At 37.4% G+C, this 25,158-nt stretch overlaps 1 protein-coding gene across 1 annotated transcript; it reads right to left on the bottom strand.

Moving 5' to 3' along the window:
- Window positions 1-8,931: 8,931 nt before the first annotated feature.
- On the bottom strand, window positions 8,932-25,158 carry LOC102224172 (vesicular inhibitory amino acid transporter-like). The gene is made up of 8 exons (XM_014471060.2): window positions 25,055-25,158; window positions 24,143-24,803; window positions 14,577-14,713; window positions 14,298-14,448; window positions 13,518-13,720; window positions 11,724-11,961; window positions 11,352-11,514; window positions 8,932-9,982 (listed from the first exon to the last, which is right to left on the bottom strand). The coding sequence occupies exons 1-8, from the start codon at window positions 25,156-25,158 to the stop codon at window positions 9,663-9,665; spliced, it is 1,977 nt and encodes a 658-aa protein (XP_014326546.1). The 3' UTR covers window positions 8,932-9,662.

Here is a 25,158-nt window from a genome sequence, read left to right as displayed (position 1 = left end):
TTTAAATAAATTAAAAAAATCTTAACCACTTGAAGCCTCAGTGTGTAACTTTTTTTAAAAATATATATGTTTTTTTTACATGTATGGTTAAATTGTCTTGCCTTGTTCTAGTTGCAAGTTGGAAAACCACTGAAATGTGCTAACAATTGTGCTCACTTCCATCTTAGTTTTTAATTTTGTTTCCATTTAACCTTTATTTAACCTGAAAGTCTTTTGAAATTTAATTATCTTTTTCAAGGAGCATTGTTACTTCTGCAGAAAGTAAGTCAGGATCGCTTTTTTTTTCATTGCTTTTTTCCCCTCCATGTTCCCTTTCAGGCTTCATACTAAACAGTCCAATAAAATAAAGTATTAAGAATGCCACATTTATAATTTGGTCTTTGCATACCTAACTAATTTTGAAAGGCCAATTATTAAAGAACCAGAAGCTAAAAAAATCAGGAAACAAAGATTTAGTGAAAGCTGCAAAGTGTACCCTTTATGTTTAGTAAATATAAATGACATTAATTGGAAAATATCTAGGTTAACATGGACTGTAATCACAACCTATTCTGAATATCACACAGAAAATTGTTGTGCTGTTTCTGTTTATGGCATTTCCATAATGAGGCATCATCCACATCTGCTGACCCCAAACTCAAAGAGATTAAATATGACCCAGGCTCATTAGGATGTTTAATTATCATAATGCTCTCATTATGCTAAAGTACAGCTAGTGACACAATATTAACATTTAATTATTATCTTTGTGTAACCTTCTTAATTGAGACACAAATTCATATTTCCACTAACAACACCAAGAAGCAAATCAGATATTAAGTTGTAAGGAGGAGATACTATAAGACATCTACTGTATGTTGGGAAATTATATTGACAATAAATAGATTGCTTACTGCAGTCAGTACATTAAGTCTACTGTTATTTCAGTTATAACTCTTCAAATGGTGGCGTGATGGTCGTTGCACAGAACCCATTTCCAAGTGGTATAATTTTGCTAGAAAACAAATCAAAATCCAGTAATTTTGCCATCCTTCAGAAATTGCTGTAAAAGTAAAAAAATGTACAATTGTAAGGATCCTGAACGTGACGCTGTGGGGTAGTTCTGATTGTTTCTGAATGGTAATGCAGCACGTTATTGTGTGTCTTAGTTAGTGATTCTGGCTAGCTTGATTCAGGCAACATGTTTTTATCAATACTGAGATGTGAAATTGACTGTAGATTTAACCCCACTTGGACTGACAGATATTTATTTTACCATCACATCCAAATTCAAAACCACTGTGCTTTATTTGCAATGAGTGCACTGCATGTTTGATTTTAAAAAGAACACATGGTATATTATTTACAATTAGCATAATTGGAACATTGTTTAAAAAAAACAAACAAAAACAAAACAAAACAAAAAAAACGACTCGAAAGGACTTGAAATTCCAAGCTCCCGACTTGAGACTTGACTCGACTTTTGCCTGGCATGGCTTGAGACTTGACTTGACCGTTTTTACTTGAGACTTGACTTGGACTTGAGGACAAAGACTTGAGACTTACTCAAGACTTGCAAAACAGTGACTTGGTCCCACCTCTGCTTGAAAGTACATAAAACTCTTTTGACTCACTTGTCTTTAAGGGATTTGGCTGGGATCAAGCCAAGGGTGTCTTGCTTTAGCGAGGTGGATGAGAGAGAGAAGGAAATTGCCAGAGCTAATGGAGATGTGGACTGGTGAGCTTAGATAAAGCAGTTTCTTGCCAAGGATGGATTTGCAGATGAGTTGCTGTGATGAATGAGGCAGTGCAGAACTGATAGACTTGCAGGAGGTCTACCCATAACTCCTTAATATCTCTGACAGTGCCAACTGACCAAAGTGGTTTTCTAATAATGTGCAGGCCAAGTCAAGTACTCACCTAAAAACTTCACAAAATCCCTGCAGCTTTATTCATCCATCCATCCATGCATCCATCCATCCATTCATCTATCCATCTTCTTGCATCATCGCAGAGGGGTGCAGGATACACCTAGGACAGGTTGCCAGTTCATGTTTACAAGAAGTATTTGTTTTAACCTGTTAATCTCTTAAAACATACAGTTAATCACATCCCTGTGCTCAGAGAACTGGCAACTTCTGATCTGCCAGTTTCTGACACTGATTTAAGGTGACGCTTTGGTCAAGGACAGTTCAGCTGAAATACATTTCTGAAAATGTGTGTCTGGACTAAACGAGATGACCACATTAGCCTCTTCCTGACCTGCTTGCAAGTGCTGCAATTTGAAGCTCCTCTACCTGACATGTTACACAGAATTGCATCATTTGAAGGATACCAGAGTTCACAATGCAAATCTTTTGATTATTTACTGACTTTATATTCAAGTTCTGGTTTTGAACAGCACTTTATGAGAAGTTTGCAGCTGTGTATTGTGGAAAACTGAGCTTACCTGAGTAAAACATCCTTGATTCCATCTATAATGTATACCTGTTTATCCTCAGAGGGTTGGGGGAGACTGGTGTCCATCTCCAGCGGTCATTGGTGGAGAGGTGGAGTCTGCCTGGACAGGTAGCCAGTCCATCACAGGGTCCTAAAATTACTTAATAAGATTGTGATTATGTAACATTGAACAATGAACTCAATGAGAATTTATAGTTTATATAATTCCTTTAATGCTTTAAGTCAGGATTCAGAAGCTTTAGCCGACACAACACAAAAAAACAGCAACAGAAAATCTTACCTGATATATTGCTATTCCTACTGATAAAATATAAATATTAGTTTGTCATTAAGGAAACAGATGGTCTTTTTTTTTTTTTGGAAAAGATCATATATGATTTTCATTTTTATAAGGAAATACAGGTCAGCCAAAGAAAATTTACATTTAGGAAAAAAAACTTAACCTTTATGCATGCATATATTTCTATTTTTATGGGGTTCAATTCCTGATCTTGGGATGTTTGTGTCTTTCCATCTTCCTTCTCTTCCCATTTGCTATATTACTACTGTCAATATATGCCACTCGCACCATAAAAACATCTTTAAAAACTGCTCAAAAATTTTTCAGCAGTAAGACAGTGGGGGACAAAAACATTTTCTTCTAAATGTCATAAAAAATAACGCTTTCAAAGGGATATGAAGTGTTTATTCCCTACTGACGATCCTCCAAAACAAGCCAATGAAGCTTAAAAGTAGCCATGGGCTGCTTTGGTTCCAGTGTGACAACTTCATCAGTCTGAAAGCTGGTTGGCACTGAAAGCACACGCATATACACATGCATACACACAACATAAACATACATTCATACGCATGCTCCCACACTCAACATATGGACTCCTGCAGTGACATATGACCATATGAGAGCTGATATGCAGACTTTCACACTCAAAATGAAACGCTCGAGCTTGTATGCTGCCCTACAATGGCACTCCCACATACATATACAATCACTGTCTTTTCCAGCCAGATGTAAGTAGGATTAGTGAAATTGGCAGAGAGTACAGAGCTCTTTATCCACTGCAGCTAATTCGCTTTACTACAGTAGCGATTCCTAGCTTTTTCATCAGTAATCAGCTTTTCTGTCTTCACCTTTTGATTTCTCTGTTTGTTTCTTTTTGTGTTAACATTTCTCTTATATCTGTCTCTAATCTCATCTCTTTTATTCCTTACCCATTTGCCCTCTGCTGTCTCTGTTGATGCAGCATGCAGGGAACTGAGAGCAGGTATGACTGCAGGTTTATGACTCTGGGATTTAAAGTTTTGAGGAGATAGAAGAGCTTGGATGGGTGATACTACTCCTGCTACTTTTGTCATTAACAAAAGTTGAATGACGAAGCAGTAATAAACAAATATTCAAGGTCATTTTAATGTTCTTTTTTTATGGTAAGGCCCGGGGTTATATTTCCATCTGAGTTGAAATGGTTCAGACGTGACCCCAATTCCAGTTTGTAATGTCTGACATGAATACCTGGTCACAGAGGACAGCGTAACAGTAAAATGCAAAAGTACGTGAAATTGATTCCCTGCATCCTTACAATATAGTTTTACATACTGTTAGATCTCAGCCATGAAGGATTGAGCTACCTACAGAGAAAAAGACTGTTATAGAAACTATTAATCTCATTCACTACCCCCTTTTCAGGAGCAAGAAGAGGAAGAGTTTCAATAAAGGAAGTAAGATTAAACATCTTCGAAGTAACCCTGGATACAATGTAAATATTTAGTCTACCAGAATATTGGCTGAATTCTGACCAAAGAATAAACCTTGACCCTAAGTTGTTTGAAATTCTGCAGAAAGAAACTTTGAATTATAAATTCCCCAAAAAGAGATGCTGTCTGATTCCATCGCTGCCACAGTTCTGAGAGAAAAGAACTGCAGCGCTACAAAGGTGTGACAGCCGAGCGTAGCTTTCCTCAGCCACACGCTGCAACAGCCCCTCTGATGGCGCTTGCCCCAGGCCGGAGAGTGACGCCCGGAGCCAAAAGAAAAAGAACCTCAACCCCTTTCATCACTAGCGCAACAAGTCAGAGTCAGGCCGGGGGGTGGGGCTAATGAGCGGGCCCTTTATACCCAAATAATAGAGCTCATGATAATTTAACTTTACAACATAGACATGCCCGCATCAGTGGAGCTTACAAGTTTTACCATCACAGAGAGCGACTATGTCATTCTGAAAATCCATGTATGACATGTTAAAGAATTGTCTTTTTGCCCTCCATCTTTGTCCGCATGCGGGGAATTTCCTCATGTAAACAATAACATTCAGGGGGTCTGTATTTGTAAATCTGATTACGATTAAGTCAGTGCCTCGCCAGCTATAAATCTTACCTGCAAGTCACTGCAGGATACACACCTCAGCGTTGAACCGGGTACGCAGAGGCACTCACCGCATGCGCAGCGTGTCAGCACCTCGTGCACCTCCATTTTTGTAACTCGGCGCACCGCAGTTCACACAAACTGGACGATCTGGAAGATGCTCTTCCAGGCAGCTCCAATGTAAACCTTAACTATAAACGCCATACTGCTGTCTTGGCCCAAAACGCGCCCTACTCGAACTGTTAAAGCGACTGTAACTCAGCCTTCAGTCCCAGACGACAGACCGACAGATAGAAAGGGGACGTAAGCTCGGCGGCTGGGCTGATACAATTTACAATCAGTCTACAGTTAACTCGCACTTTGTGAATAATGTCAAAGTTGCTACCTGTAACTAGTCCGGTACGGAAAAGGATTAGGGCCACCGAAAAAAAAAAAGAATTATGAGATTTTGAGACTCAGAATTCTGACTTTAAACTCAGAATTCTGACTTTAATCTCAGAATTCTGACTTTAAACTCAGAGTTCTGACTTTAAACTCAGAGTTCTGACTTTAAACTCAGAATTCTGACTTTAAACTCAGAGTTCTGACTTTAATCTCAGAATTCTGACTTTAATCTCAGAATTCTGACTTTAAACTCAGAGTTCTGACTTTAATCTCAGAATTCTGACTTTAATCTCAGAATTCTGACTTGATAGTCAGAAAGTCAGAATTCTGAGTCTCAGAATCTCAGATTTTTTTTTTAAATTCTGACTTAAAAAAAAAGAATTCTGACTTTAAAGTCAGAATTCTTTTTTTTTTTTTGGTGGCCCTAATCCTCTTCCGTAAGTCCGGCTCCTTCGCTGGGCTAGCAGTTTTGGCGGGTCCTAATCGCTGCCAACAAAAAAACTCCAGTTCACCTCCAAGACGAGGAACAAAATATGCATCCAGTTTTTAGCTTTTCCTTGCTCTCTTTTTTCCATCCTTTTCACTTTGCCACTCCATGGAGCTCCACTCGTTAACTTATCTTAGTCCGTAAAATTGCTCTAGCTAGTTTTCCATCTGTTGCCAAGTGACTGATGATGATGACGGCTGGTGACAAGCTTTACCCAGAATACACTTGGAGACATTATGGACGATCCACTTGTAATTTTGTGTGTCATAAAGTTAAATGTAAGAGTGGAAATAAAGTCAGTCATGTAGCACAACATTTTATTCAATATTTTACACCCACTATGTCACTAAAATTACTTGGTCTTGTAAAGTTTTTAGCAATCATAAGTAAACAATGACTGGGGCAGCCTATATAATCCTACATAGACCATACTCAACAGGAGAGGGCCCACTTTCACCAGCTTTCATCAGACATGATAGAGGCTTGGATCCCTGAAGTCATATTCTGCCTCCCATCCGGGCCCCCTCTACGACCGGGCCAGGGGCCCGCTGCCCCCCCCTGCCTTACATATTGTTCGCCATGCCGTTTGGTAGCCGCAGCTATTTTCCGGTTTTGTTTATTCATCTGGGAAATGCTGAAAAGACTCCACTTTATCCAGCCACCGCAACAACTTTTTTCTTTGTTTTCCCCACTTCTGCATCAAACTGCTTTTTTGTTCATTAAATATCCTTCAATTGCTCTCAACAACTGTCATTCTATCCCCCTTCACTAACCAAGTGAAAGGGGTCCATAGAAGTTTTCAATTTTTTCCCTTCATCTCAGATTCTAAAGGTGAAAGCTAAGCACTCTGCTAATGATAAGCTAAGGTAGCTGTTGTTGATTCCACTGTTTACAAAATAGCTTTCTGCTTTTGTGCACCTTCTTTTATCACCGGTATTATTTCAAGCAAAAATAAAAGGTGAAGCGAAAACAAAGCGCATGAACTGCATCATTTATCACAAAAGACAAAAGAACAAATAGCTCCAGCTGGTTAATACATTTTGGGGATGAGTACAATAATAGCTGGTAACAAGGTATTGGGTCTTTGTGATTAATCAATATCTTAAGGTCACCATCCTCAAAACCCAGTACAGGTTATAGAGTAATAGTTCTTTATACTCTGGTATCATACATATAACCAGAACATATCCAAAATATTGTTTTTTTTTGTAATCTGTATGATCTGCAACAATGATAAATAATTTCAAAGGATATTTTTGGAAGTACAAAATGCTGAATATCTTTGTTGAACGGTAAATTTAATTTGCTCCAATGGAAAACAAAAACATAATATAAAAGCAATTCTTAATTTACCAGTCCACAGTGAAGTCGAGGATGAATGTCTTGCTTATGTGGATGGGTTCATATGTCTCTGGACTTTGTTCACAAGTAAAGAAGTGAGTGATGTGAAGATCTAGACATTTGCATGAATAGCAAACTCTTGTAACCAGTGCTTAAGAGGAAACAGGGAAATCTATGGCAACATTTGGACTTCCTATGCAGTCTATTTTCTAAGCATTGCTACTAGCAAAGAAATGTTAGCTTTGACCAGGCCGATTGCAGATTAGTTCAATTTACATTTTGTCTGGGATGAGTCCTGAAGATATGTATGGCTAGAAAGAGCCTTCATCTGTCTGCACTGAAAGGAGAAATGTTTCAGGCATCTGATAACTGACCATGGAGTATGAGAAAAATGACATCCTGAGATTTACAAGTACAATATATTCTTATGGGACTCATTGTAAATAGATAAGTTTATTCTCTTGGACATTGCACATCACGTCTGAATTTCCAAGCAATACAAAAACCCTTTTCAATCCTTATGAAATTTCCTCCAAATGACACATCAAGGCAGAAAGACATCAGCAATACTGGAAAATTGCCCATCTATATATGAAGGTAATTTCCTATAATCTTTCAATAAACCCAAACATTTTAAACTACTGCTAATCTTTGAAAAAGTGAATAACCCTGAAAGGTCACCTGAAGGTCTTACTTTGAAAAGCTGCTAAAAAAGTTTGTCAGTTTTTACATTCTTCAATAAGAAAAAAGAAATGTGAAGGACTGTGGCATTAATAGTTGAGACGAAATAAAAATCTATTTAACAAAGTAATGCTTCAGTAATGCTAGCAAAATTGCATCTGAACAAAGAAGAAACACAAGGTTTTGTCAGAATAGTGTCTCTTGGAAAAAAAAAGAGTCCAATTACAAATATGAGCTGCAATCCCAAGTATTCACACTTGAAAAAATATCTTCTGTGTTTATGTTTCATCTTTGGAAGTATTTGATAAAACTGGCTGTGGTACGGGAGGATTTTTATCAAGCAGAGGCACAGTGACCTTCTGTAGTCATTCAGTCATTCACCAATTGAGAACCACCATGACATCAGCATTGAATTTTAATTTGCATGAGATCTGACCACCAGGTCAAGATTTATTACTTTCAACATATCACATAGTAAACACACCCTGACAGTTTCGCAGACTTAATTTAAAGTTGAATTTATAGATTTTATTTGTATTTAGTGATTTGAGTGGTACACCAGAGGTTTCGGGATAATTCTTCTTAGAATGTCTTCGTTTTAATATCATAAATGTATTCCCTTAGTCATAAAAATATTATTTTTTCTCAATAATTAAACCTCCCAAATGGAGACCGTAAAGGCCTATGTTTGTATCCTGACTGTATCATGAATGTTGTGGCTAGTTTTTATTTTCTGGCAGTGGCATTTATACACTTTGCATTTGTTTCTTTGGTGGCTGAAATTATAAACAAATACAATTTGGCTCTTTGCGACAAAGTTGATCTTGGCAATGCATCTTAATGTATCATATCATATCCTAATGTACAGTATTAGGATATGATATATGATTCCATATGAATCATATTTGAGCTGTCTTAGTCATACTACATGACATCATGTGAAAGCAAAGCAGCATGTTTTTCAGTGCACTACCAGCTTTGTGACAATCTCTTCGTTTTCAATATCAACTTTAACATCTTCAACACATAAGAGCACGAGAAAAGAGAGTTTAAAATTTCATTAGTTTAATTAATGAAATGTCACATTTCTTCTACAAGGACACACAGAACACAGTTGGCAGGAACATAGTTGTAAAGATTATATTTTTTCTTAGTGAAGGTTTACATCTTCAACAGACTTAAGGGCAATATAACCACAGTCTGTAATCTATTTCCAATTATGTACATTATATGTAGAGAAAAATATGTTTCTCTACATATTTTCAAAATAGAGTTTTTGAAAATTTAAAAGAATCCCTTGATCTCCCACATTAATGGTTTGAATTGTGTCCTCACCAGCTGCAGTAACCTTTAACTAAAATTGGTTTGTTCAAGCAGTGGAAGAATATTTTGGGTATTTCTGTGAAGATGTTGACCCCTGAAAAAGAACTCAATCTAATTAACAAAAAATTCAGTACATAAAGAAACGGTTAATGGTGTTAGGCACCAACTGTGTTATAGAATAATTTTTTTGTATTTGTACACATTAAATGCTATTCATGTAGTAAATACATGACGATTTCATACTCATTTACTCTCCAGTCACATATTTTGCCATAATTTATGTCAAGGTTCACCATTACGCACAAGCTTAAATTTTGGTGTGTTTTAGCTACTCGGTTAGTATAATGTATTCTGTTATATAAATACAGTATTTTCACTTATTTACAGAATAAACTATATTTGAGAGGTTAACCAATTTTCATTAAAAATGTTCCATTTTCCTGCAGGGTCTGTTTAAATAGTCCTTTCTGAATGCACACGATTTCTTTCAAGGGTTTGAACAACTTTGACCTCTAGAGAAAGAAAGATCACTTTCCATTTAGAAATAAAAAATATGGTAAAACAAAGTAAGATTGGTAACATAACACTCACAAAAAAACTACCCAAAATTACCTGTTTAATTTATTTTCTAACTTAATTTAGTTAAACATCTTAAAGGTCTCCCAACATTCTTTTCACTGAACAAACCACACCAGCAACACTACATACAACCCCCAGACTCAGAATAGACATATCTATCAGTCGGTCCTGCACAGTGAGTCTTCCCCACCGCAGCTTGAGATGAAACAGACATGGAAGTATGAGTGTCATCGCTGCTCCAGTCACACTCCCTGTCAGCCCCATTAGCAGGGAAAACCTGGGCACTAGCAGGGACAGCAAGTACGAAGACAACAACAAGGCGCCACGAACCATCAGAGTTGGACAAGAGACTCCTTGACTTCTCTGTTTGGAAGAAGATGAGAGGGAAGCATCTGGAGAGAGATCGAAGGAGAAAGGTTGGAAAGAGATCTTTTGCTAGTGGCAAGCTCTGTTGACCATGCAAGGAACTTTTGCCTGTGGTTTGCTCAGCAATGACTCTTGGTTTTCCAAACTGTTTAATTTCATAAAATTTGAGGAACTACTAGATCATATGCATATCTTTTATTAACATTTAGGAGAAGTAGCTCCTACATATGGAAGTACTAAACTAAACTTTCAGTAAGACCTAGGTGTTAACAGATGATGTAATAGATTAAATTTTTCTTCAAATGTTTCAACATCTTTAATTGTTAGTTGATTATCTTCTTATGCTACATTAAACTTCAGACAACTAATACTTATTGCTAAGCTGAACCCATTTTTCTTTTACAAGTTTATGTCAGCATACAAATATGACAATATTGACCTGATCTACAAAACTACTAATGATCTTATCTTCTAACAGAAGTAGTTGTAATCTTAAGTTATATTAATTGAGCTGAAGACCAACTTATATTGAAAAGCCAACCACTAATCCTGGAAACAAGGGTGGAAACTATCAACCCCCTTTGACCACATAAAGGTAATTTTATTTTAGTTAAATTAAGCTCACAGACAGAGTGCCTGTAATCACAGAATGTCATCTTAAATCTACTTTACAAAAACGGAAAAAACAAACAAAAAAAACATCTATTTTTGATGCATAAATATATTGTCAATTCAATCCAATTACATAAATAGATTTAAAGTCAAATATACATATTTCAATCCAATACCAGCTGCTTAACTCTGCTGCAATGGCTTGAAGCTCACAAGGCTGTTGCAAACACCATTATGAGTTGAAGAAGAACAGATTAGCTTTGTGACATTACATTTATGGTCTAAAACCTCTAAACTTTCTTGGGAGCAGCCGAAGAATTAACCTGAAGTTAAACATTTGTTTTTTATGAGACATGGAAAAGAACCACAAATAATTAGTTACGTGGCGGGCTAGACTTTGTCATCTCTGTCCCTTGCTACTCATTATTTTTGCCATTTTTAAATGAACTTTTTTGGAGTAATTTCTGACAAAACTTTCAAGTAAACAGTAAAGACATATGGTGAAAAAAAATGCTATAATTGAGCTTTTTTTATGTTTTAATCAGAGATCATAATCTCTAATATTTGATAAGAATTAACATAGGAACAAACCGATGAGGAGTGTTGTGATCTGTATGATCTTGGTTTCTTGGTCAAAATGAATGACCATGTTCATCCTCACAACTAGATGTGGAACCTTTAAAATAAAACCTTAAAACATTTTTTGAAATTGAATATTATTTTTCTGTATGACACCAGGAATTGCTGAGAGAAGCAATCTGGGTAAGTTTCTATCAATCTCACCTCTAAGCAAACATGTTTGAAGAATTTCAGCAGCGGAGTAGAAGGGCAGAGGGTAGGACAGAAGAGCTTTTGCAAGAAGACACAGATTGACAACAGGTCGAAGGTTAGGGGGCAGGTTGTCAGTGATGACTTCACTGGTCTCTGGTCCCCAAGTCAACACCGCCTGCAGGGAAGAAACACTTCAAAAAATGTGCCTAACCCAGTGTGCCTTGTTTTCTGTCCCATCTGTATCACGCATGCTGTCTATAAGAGCTGTACGTGAACGTGCATTTGAAACTCTGTCTATACCCCGTTTCTTTGTCAGATGCCCCCACAAAATGCCAAATAAATAAATACAAGGCATCAAGTCTGAGCCATCCAGTTGTACCTTACCAGTAATGAAAAAGTAGTTTTCATGATGCATGCAACTCCATGGGTCCACCCCAGCATGGTGTCAAACTGCCTTCTATTCTCCATGCTCCCCTCTAATGCAGGGAGGAAGATCTGCGAGGTGTAGGAGAAGATGATGACACCTACTGAGACAATGAAGTCTTCTGGGTCCACAGAGAGGGAGAGGAAGGACCAGGACCAGTTGCTGGCACAACTCAGACAGTACAATATGACTAACAGGCTGACAAAGAGACAAGAGATAAAGAAAAAGATATAATCTTCTTAAATAATAGTAATAAAATTATTTTTAAACATTTGGGAGACTTTAATTGTTTCCTTTACTGTAACACAGAAAAAACACACTTGAGAGTGGTGCTGGAAAGTTTCCTATCATCAGTCATTCAATTTTTCCTGCCTTAATTCCAAATTATTGTTATTTCCTCAGCTTGCAATTACTCATTAGGCCTTGCCTTTGATTTCTGATTTTGATAGTGGCGTTGTTATGCATAAACTTACTAACCTAACATTGTTCTTTCAGAAAAGTAATGTTTTGAATTACTGACTTTGCAGAATTATTTTTCAGTCGACGTTTCAGATCAACTAATAACTAGGAAATGAATAATCATTAGATCAGTTGTATATATTTAACAGCTTAAACTCAGATTGTGATGAGTATGTCATTTCCATACACATCTTTGTTAATTTCACGTGCCTGTCTTGGTACATAACCTACGTTCTTCAAATTATTTTTCAAAAATATCACAGAAAACTCTTTGGCGAACATACTGAGTGACTAAATGAAGACGTCCTTACTCAGATGTATTTTTTAAAATCATGATGCTGGAATAATGCTAGAATTCCAGGAATTTCAGATTGGTTGATATTTCTGTATTTCAGACTGTTGTAGGTCGACATTTCTAGCCCTTATTCTGCTTAGCTTCCAGGTCATCACACCATTTATTAAACAATTGCTGCTGCCAGTACTTATAAACATTTTGCTGCTGTTGTTTTTAATGTCTTGCTGTCCATTTTTGCCTAGATTTTTTTTCTTACTGCATCCTGTTGAATATCCATTTCCTGTCTGCATTCCTCCATTAGTCTTTTTTACACACGCTTTTATTAAAGGAGGGTTTGGTTGATATGCTCAAACACAGAGTTTTTTTTTCTTGCAACAAAATGCCTTCGGCTATATTTTGGGTTCAATATAAGAAAGATTTTTTAATAACCCCCTGACTTCTCTCTTTGGTTTGTTTATCTGTTTGATCAAAATTATTCAGAAAAATGGGTAACCTTTCAAGCACCACTTTAGTCATATTGAGATATACTGTAGTTGCATGCTTTCGTCCATTTTTTTCTTTGCTCCTGCAAGTTAATTAATCAAATGGTGCAGCAGAGTGGACTGAATAGATTAAAAAAGTGTCTAGAATTACCATAGTCAGAACTAAGATGTAATGTGCCGGTCCACAAGATTAAAAAGCAAAAAAGGGACCAGACAGCTCTCAGAACTCCTGAAGCAGACAATATCGACCCTCATCTTTGCACTTCTTGGCTCAAAACAGGCTCAAAAAGGCATTAGAAATAAATCAAGCAAACAGCAAAAGTAGTCAGCAGCAGGTGAGAAAAGCGCCGACCCAGCAGCAGCTGCAACAAGATTGCAGGAGTGAGAATAAGAGCATATTAGACTGTCCACCTCACATCTTAAAAATGATGCATTGGCCTTACATGTGTGTGGATCACTTTTTACTTTCCACAGTTCTGCGGGAAAAGTAAAATATGTCTCTACTTTATTTCCATCACCTTATCAGTATGTGAGCCAGGGAGCAGAGCAGGCTGAGCATGGAGACTGGTCTGAGATCAGTTAGCAGCAAGCAGGGCAGAAGGAACATCAGCGACATCAGTGAACACGCTGATCTGGGAGGAGCCACTGCTGACAGACTGTCACACAGCAGAGTGGTGGAAACAAGCAGATACAGGGTGCAGGTCATCAGCAGTTCAATTACCTAAAAACAGAGATTTTCCCCATGTACAGTTACTGAATGTTGTGGGAAATCAAGAGGCTATCGTGCCTTAAATTGTCACTATAGTCTTAGGATTAATGCAAGCTTTTTTTAATCCAACAAAGAATAATATTTATTTATAAAACGCTGTACATGATTCACAAAGACACTTTGAAGGTCGGCTAAAAGACTTTGAATTGAATTGGTTGATGGAATGGAAGTCAGTGGAGGTTTTTCAGATATGATCTCTGGTGTGGGAGTGATTGAGAAGGTGTGCTGCTGAACTCTTGGTGTACTGGAGTTGGTCGTGGATTTTGGAGAGTGAACCCCAGATGAACCTGTCACAGTAAACGAATCAAGAAATGATAAATGTGAAAATGGAAGTTTCAGAGGTGAAGAAGGAGACTGAAGGGTAAACGCGAGCAACGTTTGACAGATAGAAAAAGGCAGTTGTGAAGATATTGCTGATGTGGTTCTCAAAAATCAGATTAATGTCAAAAACTAATCCAGGGTGGAAAACCTGTGAGGAGTGTTTTCTGTGGATTGGTGAAGCAGAAGTTCTGAGCAGATTCAGTTTTACCTGGGCTATATTGATCATCCATCCTCCAACTACTGACCAGTTTGGCCACAGTCCTTTACAGCAGGCGTCCATGATATCCTGGTAGCTGTGTCGGACTCTGACTTTTGACACAGAGCTAGATTTTCCACAAAAAATACAGAAAACAAATTCACTATGCATTGCTGTGTAATAAAACAATGTGATCCCAAACATAACATGCAGTAATGTTAGGACCGTGAAACTAGACTGGCTCTAATTAAAATCTTAAGCTGAACAAGTGTACCGTAATAGAAAGTTTACCTGAGTTCCTCTTCGTATAAACAGGCCACCAACCTCCTTCCTGTGTGGTTGCAGACCCAGGCTGATAGAACAAGCACCATCAACCCCATATAACCTGATTGAACCAGAGCAAATGGCAATCCCAATACAAATATACCCTGAGGAAGTAAAAAGAGTAAAAAAAAATTAAAAAATTAATTAAAAAGGAATTTCTGAGATTGAAAAGAGCAAGTAGTCATAAGGCGATTCTAAAACTCTTTGTAATTTAAAGGTTGCAACAAAGCAGATTTAACATGATTCATAGTTTAATTTTCTTTGTCCTTGTTTAAATTAAAAATGATGTAGTTTTTATGGTTTTTGTTACTTTTATGTGTTTGGCAGTAAGAAATCTTTGACAGATGTGTAAAACACAAACCTGAATTTAAATTGTATCCATGTTCATTTTAAAATTCAAACTCAACAAATTTCTGCCTTCCACAAATTTGTGATCACAGTGCAGAAGGTTTAATAATCAAAAATATGGAAAATGAATTGAAAATATATTTTCCTCCTAAATGGTATGGTTAACATGCAGCTCTAAGCTATTGAAAGATTAAATTACTTTGTATGCTGCCATTTCCTTTATCCCCCTTGTTTTCTATATAACAGAATAAAGATATTGCTCTGCAATAAAATGTTAACAGAATGTCCCTTTTTTTTTTACTTCACCTGGTTAATTAGTCTGTAGTTTGTTAATAAAGCAAAATATTGCAACTCAAGCCAAAAAGAAAGTTAAAGGGATCTACAATTTGCTGTAACAGTATACTTTATTTGAGAAATACAGGCTGTTTGGTTTTTTATAAATTTAAATAAAATATTGTCACACGCCATGTTGTTTACACTGCAATGCATTCCTGGTAAATTACATGCTAGGCCTGATTGTGCTAGCTCGTCAAAACAGCATGACGAGTAGCCTAATGTCCTGAAGCCTTTTCAATTTGAACCGGAAATTGATGGATATGTAAAAATCACAAAGGGTAATGAAGATGAGGAAGGACCAAACGGGGGGGGGGGGGGGGGGAAAGAAATAATTTGCTGGTGTTTGTGTTGCTGCCGCCACCTTCAGCTTCATAAATTCAACAATGAATAATACATATCTCCGGCTGGACTGCGTGAACAGGTAAGCAGTTGATGTGCTCTGTGGCTTGTCCCGTAACATCCGGTGTCAGGTCCGTGATTGGAGAAAGTGTTTCTTTATTCTTTATTTTTCTTCCGTAACCGTTAATGCGGCTCATACCGCTTGGTGCACACCTACAAATGAGGTATCAAAACCTGCAGAAAATTCACGCCATTCCAGCTATTACTTCTGGTGGGATTTGGGCTTAACGTGGCGTTCGCAAAAAACTACGAAAAAAAACCCATTATAAGTCAATGGGAAAAATCCTAGAAATACCCTATTTTTGAGGATTTTCTGTGTCGTCACAAATTCACCTAGAAATGCCATTCAAATTTCATTTTGTAGATACGTCTGTGATCTCTTCGAAAGTGAAGACGGCTCGTCGATACCAGTTACGGTTTGTCCACAATTTGCCTCTAAGCGACCCAAAGTTTCTCATTTTTCCTAAAGTTAGAGTGCGTCTCCGGCTGCTTAGAGTGAGAGATGAAGACAACTTTTTCAGCCCAAATCATTTTTGAAATCGCCATCACGCCCACAAATATCGCACGATTAGTATCACAATCGGTCCTGACATTGATACGCCTGTCTGCTCCGGTAAAATGTTTTCGAAATTTATCTAGACCGTACGGTTTTCTGTCACGGTGCTTCAGAGCAAAGTCATGCGACAGGATTTTCTGAGGCTGTCTGAGGCTCTCTCCCATGTATTTGAATAGAATTTCAGATCTGGGCACAACATTTCTTTCTCTCATCACTGTAAATGCTCTGAGTGAGGTACAGATATGAATCTCGGGACTATCGCAGAAGACACATTGACCTCTCATACGCTCGAAACGCTTTTCGAATATGTATTACGGTTCCCGAACAAGAAGGATTTGTTTCCAATGCTTTTTTTCAGTAAACCGTGTTGGCTCAAACACACAATTGTGTGTTTGAGCATGTATGACTCACAGCTCACACCTGCTGAGACCATTATTTACCATGGCAACGGAACTCAAGAGGCTATTGGCTGCTGATTTGGACTACGAATACGCATCGCTGTAGTTCTATCTATCCTCAGTTGAAACAGATCAGGACTGAGAACTGGCCTTTAGAACTACCTGCTGCTATGGGCTGTATATAACTGATTTAACTCAGTAACTGTTACACATGGGATTATTTTGGAACTTTAAAATTAAGCATACTGAAAATTTCAAAATAAAAGCCTTGAATATTTTACATGACGTAATTGCTCTTTTTGGCCGTATATGACTTTTTCATCCAAAGCAATGTTACACATGGGATTAGTTCGGAACTTTAAAATGGAGCATAATAATAATTTCAAAATAAAAGCCTTGAATATTTTTACATCAGGTAATTGCTGTTTTTGGCTTTATGTGACTTTTTCATCCAAAGCACTGTTACACATGGGATTAGTTTGGAACTTTAAAATTAAGCATACTGAAAATTTCAAAATAAAAGCCTTGAATATTTTACATGACGTAATTGCTTTTTTTGGCCGTATATGACTTTTTCATCCAAAGCACTGTTACACATGGGATTAGTTCGGAACTTTAAAATGGAGCATACTGAAAATTTCAAAATAAAAGCCTTGAATATTTTTACATCAGCTACTTGTGTTTTGAGCATTATATAACTATTTTAACCCAAGGACTATTACGCATGGGATTAGTTTGGCCCTTTGAAATGAAGTTTAACAAAACTTCCAAAATAAAAGCCTTGACAACATTTTAAATCGTACTGAATGGTGCACGTCCGCCTCGCTTAACGTTCTTGTGGTTCTCCGCGTGCCACTGATTACGTTGCGGCGTTCTTTAGCGTCGACGCCAATTTGTGGCGTGACGACGCCGGGCCCAAGCCCGACGGGCGCGCCTTGGCAGGCCCCGGCTAAATTTCTTCAGAAATTTTGTTTTTCTAGTTTCACATTTGGTACTGGGGACATTAGTAATAGCTTCATTTTCCTTAAAGAGAGCTTCCAGCTCTTAAGTTTCAGCGTCTTTCGCTTGCTAGCCGCGGCAGTTGGTTTTAGTGTATGAGGGTAACGACCACCTGTTAGATCTTTCATCGGTTTCGCTTGTACAAATTAGTGATGGGTCGGTAACGATTTGGCTCTAGAGTCGTAAACAACGCCAACTGCTCCTCATTATAAGGGCGGGGCTACAAACACAGCAGCTCAACGAGCAGACCCTATGAGAGGTAGAGACATCGCCCCACCTTTTTTGTATTTCGCTGCTCAGCTCTCACTCTTTCAGTGGCTCTACTGAGCGGAGCCCGCTCTGCTCACTTTGTTTTTATTAGCATGGCAGCCTTGTGACCAATCACAAGATTGGCCACAAGGCTGTGATTGGCCACAAGGCCAAGGATTTAGGATCATACCATTATGTGAAAACACTAGAGGGGGACAAACAGGTGAGCCCATCTCCTCAGTCAATAGAGAGTGTTGAGGAGTAGAGAACAAAAAAACATAAATATAACTGTAAGAGAAATAGCACGTGAATGGAGACATGTAATAAGAAATTATTATTATTATTATTATGGGTCTGTTTGGTAGATTTGTTTGCAGTATCTTGTTTGTTTGTATTTCTTAAAAAATAATCGTTTGATTGAATTATCTGCAGATTCCAGTACAGAAAGGGCCTAACTGCATCATTGAAAAAAAATGTTGACCTCCATGGGTGAAAAATATAACAAAAGATATAAAATTTTTGAAGTAACTATGAGTTTTTACATATTACAATCAACAATTTTTAAGTTAATAGGAAAATTACAATGACCAATATGTTTGACTAATTGTGGATCCCTTCAAATACGAAGTCAATTTACCAAATTGAAAAAATCTGCCTTCAGCTAAATTAAACCATAGTTCAAAGAAATCAGAATGAAGTAAAATAAAAGTCTGGGGTTGTGTATTACAAGGCTTTACAGAAATCTGTAGTAGAACACTTAAATTTCACATATTGTTACAGCACAGTCGTGTGTGTATTTAGAGAAGTTTGTTGTGATTTATAAAATGTGCATTCTTATGTCTTGCACAGGCTTGGAATTAAATCTTGGCTTTGACTGAGCCATTCTAAAACATAAATATGGATTTATTTCAGCTATTCAAATTAAAGCAGGTGAAACCGAAGTTTAATTTCTTATCTTTGTGTCATTAAAGCTGATTTGCATTATGATTTAACCTTCAGATCAGTCTCAAGTCTTCTGCCTTCTACACGTTTTCTTTCAGGATTACTTCTATTTACCTTCATCTGTCTTCCCATTAACTCCAACCTGCTGTCTTGTCCCTGCTGAAGAAAACAGTCCCTACAGCATGATGCTGTCATCACCACAATTTCTCACTATGGAGACAGTGTGTACAACTAATCTGTTGTCTGATCCAAGCGATCATGCTCTCCAGGACAAGGACCAAACAATTAGTCTTCACTGTACTGTTTAGTTAAAAGGAGTTCTTAAACACTTTTATAACCCTTCAATTAAATCCCAATTTAGGAACTGCAAAATAGACTATTCCACTTGATCAACCAATCTTCTTTTGATTTGCTGGTTCTCTGACTAAGACTCTTTAACCCTCACTTATTACCCTGCCCTATATTTTTTTTCTTCCACATCGCAATAATGCAATATTGTGTGTTGATCTTTAAAAATACCAGTAAAACATATTAAGTTATATAGTTGCAATGTGACAAAAAATGAAAAGGTTCTGTTAGTAAGATAACCTTTATAAGTCTGTATTTTGTACAGAGACCCATGAAATTATATTAAAAAAATAATAATAAATCAAACTTGCATGGACTAAGGACAGCTGAGCTGGAAAGGAAGAGAAAAGAGATGAAAGAACTGTTCATGATTGGATGATGAGAAGGCGAGAGGAGAGTTTTGGCGAGACGCCTGGAGAGTCTGAGGATGCAGGAGACCAGCAGGAGCAGAAAGAAGAGGCGAGTCGAGCTTTGGCCCGTCACCAAGACAGAAATGTAAGAGACTGCCAGAGAGGGAAGATGGAGGAGAGGGATGGGAGGTGAAAGTGGGATACTGGGGGCTGTGGGGGAAGGGCAGTGGAGGACGAAAGAAGAAGAGGCACAAAAGCAAGAGAGAGGATGGAAGGAGAGGTGAAGCCTCGCTGTAAGAGAGCACAAGGTTGGATGATGAGAGATCAGAGGAGGCAACAAGCTACTTTGATGGAGTTGTTGTGTTTCGAATGTTGGAACATGCAGATACACAGGCTCACTGAGAGATCCGTGGAAGCACATCACACACCGCAGACTCAAACACACACTGTGGATACATAAACAGACAAGTGAACATTCTCCCTTTTCAAGTTTCTATTTGGTAACTGCTGTCTGTTAGGCATATGCTGATGGAGCTTTGATGTTCAAATGGAGCGGCTGGGGATGAAAGCAGTTTGAGAGAAAACTGACACTCAAGTATTTGATTTCATCTCCCCTTGCTCTTCCACGGCACTTCTTTTTCTCTCTGTGTTTTTGCCAGCTAATTGGTTACTCTGAGCACAACCTGAAGCAGCTCCCAATCACAAAGGGCCATAATATAGGAAAGAAATACATCCATGATTGGCTCGAGAGAAAACAAATGGTTGTTTTTTTATCATCTTTTTTCTCTCCAGTCTTATAACTAAGACATCATTTTTATATAAAGCATTCAACGAAGTGTGCACAATCGTTTTCATGTATTACACCTTAAAAGGTTAGAATGGTAATTTGTCAGCACTTTTGCTACAGCTGGACTGTCCCAGTGAAAAATTCCTAATGCTTCACCCTTCAGGTCATTTCCAATGTTTTATGCAGGCACATGTCTTTTCCTTTAAAAAAAAGTGACAGGAAAATGTCTTTTCACTATCATGAGGGGATTAGGTGGAGCTGGTATGAGTAGAAACCAGACAGGTTTGACATTTAAATAACACAAAGTGCCATTTTTTAAAATCACAGTGAAATTCCCATATCCGAGTCCTATCAAAGTGTGTTGCTATTCTAGAGTCAATACAAGACAGGAGGAGTTTCTGTCAAGAGAGACAGGCTTACTTTCCTAGACACTGTTTGAAAGTTAGGATAATTTCTCACTAAATATGAAAAAGAAAAATGTTGCCTTAACAACCTTTTTTTTTACTATTCAGCTGCCGTCTTATTAGGTCAATGGTTAATGAAAATATTAAGCACCAAATTATGCAGGATAAATTGCTAGGCTCATTATTCTTAGTGGTGACAATTACACTTAATCACTTTTTGCAGAAAAAAAAAACCCATGAAAGCTTATTTTTAGTCCCTTGGAAAAGCATTGATACTCCTTGAACTTCAGACTTTGTGACATTAGTCAGATCTTATTTAAAAAACAAACACACATACAACATGCTTGTGAAGTGTTAGGAAACAGATGAATGGTTAATAATTTCTTTTACAAATGAAAATTGTAAATGTTGGTGTAAATTATTTGTATTCAGCCCCTCTTGTTTTAAAACCCCTAAAACAAATTGAGTGTAAATGCCATCAGAAGTGAACAAATAAGTAAAAGAGAATCCACTAGTGTGACATTTGTCTTTAGTATAAATGTAAATTGGTGCAACCAACAGGACAATAGGCTGACTATTTTAGTTTGCCTTTCAAACCCCATGGAAAATTGCACAACAACCTTATCACACAAATCCCAACCAACTTGGCAGTGGCAGAATCATGCTCCCATGTTGCTTCTCTTTAGCAGGGAATAATCTGTTCATGGTTGATGGGAAGCTAGATGAAGTGAAATACAAGAAGATACTCAAAAAAACCCAAAACCCTCTTTCAGAGGAAGCAACAGACTTTAGACAGATCCATCAGTTCACCTTCAAGCAAGACAACTCTAAGCAGACGACCAGAGAGCGGCATTCACACATTTAATGTCAAACACATTCATGTGTTTGAAAGCATCAGTCAAAGTCAAGCCCTAAATCCAGTTGTGAATCAATACAAGACTTGAACATTGATTTTAGCATATGCCCTCCATCATATCTGACTGCTGGTTTGCAAATAACAAACGGGGTCAATCTCTAATTGTGCATAACTGGTAGAAACATACAGTGTGCACGCCTACATGTAGCTCTAACTGCAGCACAAAGTAGTTATTCTAAGACTTTTATAAATTAAATATTCTTTCCATGCTGCTTTACAATTATGTGTTTTTTGTTATGGTGTATTATGTAAAATCTCAAGAAAATAGAATTAATTATGTGGCTGTGGGACGGCAAAATGTGAAATATTTAAGCGTTCTGAATATTTTTGGGAAGCACTGTACAGAGGGCACATTTTCAAAAATCATTTTCAACATACAACTACCAAAACCAGTGAAATATATTTGTAAATGTGTTTTGAAGCAGAAGATTCGCAAGGATAGAGATAGAACAACTGGACTGATTACTGTTGCAAAAACAGGGTTATCTATCCTCACCAACTTGCTTCTGAATTAAAGAATCAGAATTAGCTCAGTTTCTGATTTTTCAAAGCAATTTAAAGAAAAGTATCTCCTCTAAATAGAAAGGTGGTTTTTTTTCACCGACTATCAAATTAATTTCAACCTTTCTCACTGCAATATAAATAAATAAAACAAAAATCTTCTCACAGGCACACGTTCTAGTGCTCCCTCATTAACAATTGGGTTGGATATCAAACTGCGTTTCCAAATATTCCCACCCCGAGAGCGCTGAGAGATGCAGTTGGTTTTTATGCATTTTTTAGCAGTAAATTTGCCCTATAATAAAAAAGTCTATTATGGTGGCAGGCATTTAATTATAAGGGCATCAATAAATAAATCAAAGAAAAATGCTTGATTAAAGGTGAAACTTTTTACATAAGGAGATCCTCAAATTACCTTTATTGTGGCAGAATTCATGAAAATATACACAAACCTTTTGCAAAAAAAGATAATTTTACTGTATTTTTATACAATTTTCTAGCTGCAACAATTAGGAGTACACTATTAGTTTTAATAGGTAGTTTAAAGAGGTAAGATGAAATGGTAAAATGTTTTTTTTCTTTGAGCACGTGCATCTTTGTCTGAACTGGCACAGAAAACTCTCTGATAAGGAAAAAAGAAAAAAATCCTGGCACTCAGATAAATATACTCATATTAACAAACCATGCACATACTATACTTGTTTATCTTGTAATCATTATTTGCTGGATGATAACTGTATTAGGAGCGACTAAAAATAATTTTTTCATTAAAAACACAGACATTGAATGCATATTCCCCCATCTCCTAAAGGGATGTGCACTGTCAGCATTTGTGTGTTTTTTTTTGTGTGTGTGTGTTTGTACGGCTGGATATTGATGCCCTAATGTCATAATGGATTCTCAACGGACCTAGTGACACTGTTCAATTACACTACAGCCATTCATTGAAAGAGTACATTTACATGAGTGGTTGAATACAGCCCAGCATTTGCAGCATAATGAGCTATTAGTTTTACTGCAATGCAGACTCCGTGTGACCAGGAGATTTTTTTTATTTTTTATGATTTGATTCACACTTAATTTGATAATGAAGACGAGAGAGTGTCTGACAAACAGCCTCTGAGACTACAAAGCATTGTCTGGTAATGTATAAAAAAAATACACGCACACACAATAAGAGCAAATTAAATACAATGCAAAATGCTTGATGCTTTTTTAATGCAGTGAGCAGCTTAACACCCGCAGCATTTGGCATTTACATTTTGCATTTGTCTTTTAGAGAAACGGCTTAAAAAAGGTTTCCAAGAAAGAGGGGGAATGGTGTGAAATGTAGTAATCAGAAGAAAAACATTAGGGCTCTTAAAAGTTGCAATTTAGTCTTTAAAGTAGCACTAGTTTGAAATAAATAACTCAAAAAGAAAGGGAAACACTGTACAAATTGATCATTCTGAAACACTTAAGAAACTAGATGAAGGTAAGTTGACCTGAGTGAAATCCTCCCCCACCTCCTTCTTCAAATCAAACAAAATTAGAGTCAAACGTTTGTGCTGGTTTATGCAACAAAAATGTTCTTTTTAAAGATATTAATAAATATTTCCAGAGCTCAACGGTCAACTAGCCCCCCACATTTTCAGAATCAAACAAATAGGGTGTCAATCAACTATGCTACAAAAGGTTTGACACCATCTTTGTTTCATTTGAATAAGGTGGGAGGGTTGATGGCTGGGGGTGACTTCACTCAAGTTCCTTTCACTGGGTGTTGTTGGTTGACCTTTACTAATTTGTTGCCTACAGCATCCGGTGATTTATCTTGGAGGTAGATGATTAAAGCTGTTTGCATAAATAAATATTTGCTACTTTTAATGTTTTTGTTCACAAAATAATTGCTTTGTGTTAGTTTGGATGTTGATTAAATTTGAAGGGAAGGTTTTTACTCTTACATGAAATAAAATGAATTTAAATTAAAATTTTGGGGGAACATGCAACCTGCTTCCACATACCTGGATGGCATTTGTGACGTTCCAGCTCGCCTCCCAGGCCGTGATGGTGGGGTGGGAATTCAGAGCTGTGGCATCAGTGCCGAGGCTCTGAACTGGAGGGGCCAGATTTGTGGTGACATGCTCTTTTTGAAGTGAAATGAATAGCTTATGAGTGCTCGTCATTTCATCTTCTTCATTTTCCTTATTTCTATCGCCAGAGAGTCTCCCTCTAGAAGACCTATGCACCATGCAGAAAGTACTCTTTTTCTCTGGATTCTGGTTTAAACTTAAATTCTTCTCCCTCTTGTTACCTTGCATCTCAGACAATTGTTTTTCCTTGCCAAAGCCTTTCGTATTTTTGATGGGACAGGAGTTTGCGGAAGTGATGTCAACAGATGTGGAGAGTACATCAGCTCCAGTTTCTTCATACATTGGACTCTCCAGCCTGGGATTAACAGTGGATCTTAGACTTTTGTGTTTATCCTTCAAGGTTTTGTCATCTTCATGTGTGAAAACCTGTCCATTTTCACCTGTGGATGATTGGCTTTCTTTGGTGTCATCACTCTGGGGATTATTCCTGCTTTTGACGCTTTTAATAGGCGATCCTTCACCCTCGGTGTAGGTTCGATTCAATTCATCGTTGCATGTCAGAACCAGCATCTCTTCATCTTCTTCATAAAGCCTGTCCAGGAAAACCTTTCAAGTGAGTTCCTCCAGCAGCGTCATTCAACTGATCATAATAAAGAGCCACATTCTTACACTATGACCAAGCTCAGAAGTATTCAGAAAATCTAGGAATCCCCAAAAATTTGGTGAGTAAAATTATGCTAATGTTTATAATTTATAATTTATAGTTTATAACTCATAATTGTGAAAAAGTAAGACATACTATTCCTAATTGAGAAAATAAATGTCCATCAAGTTGTGACTTACCTTGTTGTCCGATCCCGGAATAATCTTGGCACGGCCCGTCCCAACAGAGACCAAACTACCCTCCAGGGCTGCCCAGGGCTTCGACCCCAGAGAGGGGACCCCAT

This window comes from Xiphophorus maculatus, chromosome 15 (assembly GCF_002775205.1).
Source record: "Xiphophorus maculatus strain JP 163 A chromosome 15, X_maculatus-5.0-male, whole genome shotgun sequence".
NCBI classification, from domain to species: domain Eukaryota; kingdom Metazoa; phylum Chordata; class Actinopteri; order Cyprinodontiformes; family Poeciliidae; genus Xiphophorus; species Xiphophorus maculatus.
The sequence above is the reverse complement of the archived record's forward strand: the minus strand, read 5'-3'. Positions and strand labels throughout refer to the sequence as shown.

Coding starts and splice junctions, on each gene's coding strand:
- LOC102224172 (XM_014471060.2), bottom strand. CDS start 25,158: ATGGGGTCCCCTCTCTGGGGTCGAAGCCCTGGGCAGCCCTGGAGGGTA. Junction 14,714..24,142: donor ACGTCACAAATGCCATCCAG/GTATGTGGAAGC, acceptor TTACTTCCTCAG/GGTATATTTGTATTGGGATT. Junction 13,721..14,297: donor GGATGATCAATATAGCCCAG/GTAAAACTGAAT, acceptor CTCTGTTTTTAG/GTAATTGAACTGCTGATGAC.